Raw genomic sequence first — 3,937 nt, 5'->3', positions numbered from 1 at the left:
TATATATACACATATATATATATATATATATACACATATATATATATATATATATATATATACACATACACATATATAGCATTTATTTGAAATCAAAATATTCAATTTAATTCATCCTAGCTGATTTATTAATATTAACTTTTTTTAAACAAAAAATTATTGACCCCAAACTTATATATTGTATTTTATTTTTTTATATTAAAGATAAAACGCATATTGATGTCAAATAATGAATACATTTTATATAAAACATATTTACAAAATTATCATTATTTAAATGTGAATCTAATTTTTTTTTTTTTTTTGCAAAATGAAAACTTGCAACAAGCTGGAAATATTCAGCTGTAATGTAACCAATTAATTAATGAGCACATGACTGATAGGTTTGTAATTATGAATACTTTCTTGCTAATTCTTCTGAAACATTTTTTTGTCATTTTTGCCATTTGTAAACCTCTCTAAAACCTGAATTGGCAACAAAAGTGGAGATTACATGACAAAACCAAACGTTTACATGAGTAAGATTTTCAGTAGCACTGGCCTGAATGTACTGTACAAGTGACTTTTGTCCCAGCTGGCCCTAAACGCTCTCACACTGTTTCCGGGTCAGACTCAGCGGGCCATCTTTAGTGTTGATTCTGTATTAAATATGTGTGTTAAAAATATCGATTGCATCTCAGAAAGCAGCCGTACTCTCTCAAACACCCAGACAAACACACATACACGGATCATTTTCATCCACCCTTCCCTCCATTTCTCCATCCCACGTGTGATCGGCAGCGCCCTCACAGGAAATGATGTGTCCCGCCCGGCTGCGCTGCTATTGTTCTGCGTGGTGTAACACCAGGGCTTTCACCGTTATCACTCATCTCATTTCATCACCCTCTTATCAAACAGTCTCTCTTATCTGGGTTGTTCCTTTCCCGGTCCCATCTCCCCGTGACTAACTCACCTCCTCCGTCACACCTCTCTCATCCTTCCTTTTTCTGTTTCTTTCCCTTCTGTCCTCTCCTCTCTCGCTTGTCTTTGCAGTCATTGTATCCATCAGATTCTAGAGAGTGTCAGTCACATTCACCATCATGACATAGTGCACAGGGACCTGAAGGTCAGTATGGGACGTGCACTGCATGTGTCATGTGACTCTTGCCTGTTTCGAGCCGCCCATGTGTCTGTCTTGAACGGTACATCTGGGATTTTGGTGTTTCTGCATTCGATGGCTGTTTTCACACTCTGTTTGATTGTTTGGTCTGAACCCGAGTTCGATTCCCTGCAGGTTTCTTTTCACTTTACGTTATTTGGCTACAATTGGCAATTGGAGGATTTGCATTCTTAACCCTATAAAGCCTACTGTATCATATTTGAGACCAATTTCTAAGGCCTTCAAATTATTAATAGGATCTAAACTAAGTATTTAAATATCATCTTACTAAGAGATATTATTAGGAGATATAGAGTTACAACTGATATTTATATGCATTTTATGTAGGTATCTGCTATACTGTTGCAGAGATCTCATTGGTTTATATTACAAGCTATCAGAGTTTCATCAGGACATATAAATATCAGAAACTGCACCATATTTCATATTTTTTGCTTAGTTGGGTCCTCTGAATAAAACTGAGGTGTTTTTTTTCTGCTTTTTCCCTCCATTTTTTCACTATATCAAACTATTTGAGCCATAAAAGCTTTATGTATAAAATATGATACTCAATAAAAAACACACATGTGACACTGGACCACAAAAGTAGTCTTAAGTTGCTGGGGTATATTTGTAGCAATAGCCAAAAATACATTGTATGGGTCAAAATCGATTTTTCTTTTATGCCAAAAATCATTAGGATATTAAGTAAAGATCATGTTTCATGAAGATATTTTGTAAATTTCCTACTGTAAATATATAAAAGCTTAATTTTTTATTAGTAATATGCATTGCTAAGAACTTCATTTGGACAACTTTAAAGGCGATTTTCTCAATATTTTTTTGCACCCTCAGATTCCAGATTTTCAAATAGTTGTATCTCGGCCAAATATTGTCCTATCCTAACAAACCATACATCAATGGAAAGCTTATTAATTCAGCTTTCAGATGATGTATAAATCTTGACCCTCATGACTGGTTTTGTGGTCCAGGGTCACACATGCAAACTTTTTAGAATTCTTTTTTTTACTTTTTAGATTTTGTTTAATTGTTTAAAAAATATATATATATATATATGTGCATTTTTTCAAATTATTATAACACATATCAGGCTTTACAGGGGTAATGCGAGTGCTATTGTGAACACTAGCAAAAAAAAATAATAATTTTACTAGCTAGAAAACAGTTTAGGAGAAGACCTAAAATTGAAAACATGTTTTTTTTTTTTTTTTTTGTGCTTTAGTTTTACTACTAAATCTTAAAGTGCACAGGGCATTGTGGATGAATTGCGAGAGATGAGAAGCATGCAAGTAGCTTGGTCTGAATTCTTCCACAGGTCAGTTTTTACGTGTTGTTTGGCTCTGATTCACAGTGTTTCATCGTAACATTATGAAGATGCAATTTCAAACTAGTGGCAAAAAAGAAAGACATTTTATTACTGTGCCTCAAATTAGACTTCATTGCTTTCACCTAAAGGAAGTAATTAGCAACTTCAAAAGAATAGTTCACCCAAAAATAATGGTGTCTGTCTTTATTTACCCACCTTCATGGTGACTTTTTGAAAAATATTTTGAAAAATGTGTCTTTTTATTATTGTTCATAATATAGTGAAAGTCAGTGGGAGCTGTTATTGTTTTGCCCCAAACCAGAGATATTTTAGTATTATTTATATACAATTATAGTATTTATAATATTTTAAATTAGCTTTTATTTTTGTTTGTTCAGTTTTCATTTTCATTTTAGCTTAAGTTTTAGTAATTTTTGTGATTTTTGTAACTTTTATTATTTTATTTATTTATTTATTGTATTATATTTATTTTTGTTATAATATAGATTTAATTAATTTCCATTTAAGTTTTAGTTTTTGTAATTTTGCTTCAACTTACAATACAACAATACAACAATTTATTTCAGTTAGTTGCCAAGTTTCATTTAATATTTATATTTAATTTCAGCCTGCTGAATATTTTATTTCATTCAGCTTTCGACTTGCTGACAGAGGAAACATAGTCAGTGGTTGCTCTTTTGACTTTGCTCAAGAGACTTCTCATTTATTTTATTTAACCATCAACATCAACTCAGGTTGTTCTCCTAAAATACCAGTAAGAGTATATAGAGCTATAAAATTAATATTAATAGCATAAATCAGATAATTTGGTCATGCCAGAATTTGGTGTTTGAGTTCATATTGAGACTTGCAGGCTCAAAATCTATTTGCTCTCAATTTAATTATATTTTATTTCAGCTTCAATTACAGAAAATGGTAATATTTTAGGTTAACAATAACCAACCCACTGTCAAAATATCTTCTTTTACTTTCCACAGATGAAAGAAAGGCAGGTTTAGAATGACAGAAGTCTCATTTTTGGGTGAACTGTCCCTTTAAGGTACTAATAGGCACCCTTTCGGGGTAGATAAGGTATATTTTAGGGTTGTGCCCATAGACCGTAAAAAAAGATGGACGACACGTCTTCTATTCCTTTTATTATAGAAAAGTGAAGCCAAAGCATCTCAGTATGGCCGCTTCCATCTTGAGTAAATGACGTCATTTGGAGCCAGAGTCTGCGCAGTAGAGATTCGTTTGTAACCAGAGTCTGCGCAGTAGAGATTCGTTTGGAGCCAGAGTCTGCGCAGTAGAGATTCGTTTGGAGCCGGAGTCTGTGCAGTAGAGATTCATTTGGAGCCAGAGTCTGCGCAGTAGAGATTCGTTTGGAGCCAGAGTATGCGCAGTAGAGATTCGTTTGGAGCCAGAGTCTGCGCAGTAGAGGTTCGTTTGGAGCCAGAGTCTGCGCAGTAGAG

General features: G+C 33.6%; 1 protein-coding gene and 1 long non-coding RNA gene across 12 annotated transcripts in view; one reads left to right on the top strand and one right to left on the bottom strand.

The window, feature by feature from the left end:
* The window catches only part of LOC107657058 (calcium/calmodulin-dependent protein kinase type II subunit beta-like), an 80,236-nt gene that overhangs the window by 22,107 nt on the left and 54,192 nt on the right, over positions 1 to 3,937 (top strand). For 3 of the 11 annotated variants that reach the window (XM_016445097.1, XM_016445753.1, XM_016445812.1), the window contains exon 6: positions 1,033 to 1,105. The exons of the other annotated variants lie outside the window; for them this stretch is intronic. In XM_016445097.1, the coding sequence (XP_016300583.1) occupies positions 1,033 to 1,105 (73 nt within the window). The remainder of the gene's footprint in view (positions 1 to 1,032; positions 1,106 to 3,937) is intronic. 11 annotated transcript variants of the gene reach the window in all.
* Positions 1 to 3,937, bottom strand: part of LOC107657697 (uncharacterized) — a 14,533-nt gene that overhangs the window by 4,549 nt on the left and 6,047 nt on the right. The gene's annotated exons all lie outside the window — the stretch shown is intronic.

Source organism: Sinocyclocheilus anshuiensis, unplaced genomic scaffold, assembly GCF_001515605.1.
Source record: "Sinocyclocheilus anshuiensis isolate Anshui unplaced genomic scaffold, SAMN03320099.WGS_v1.1 scaffold269, whole genome shotgun sequence".
Taxonomy (NCBI): Eukaryota; Metazoa; Chordata; class Actinopteri; order Cypriniformes; family Cyprinidae; genus Sinocyclocheilus; species Sinocyclocheilus anshuiensis.
Note: the sequence above shows the minus strand (reverse complement) of the source record. Positions and strands in the feature narration are given on the sequence as shown.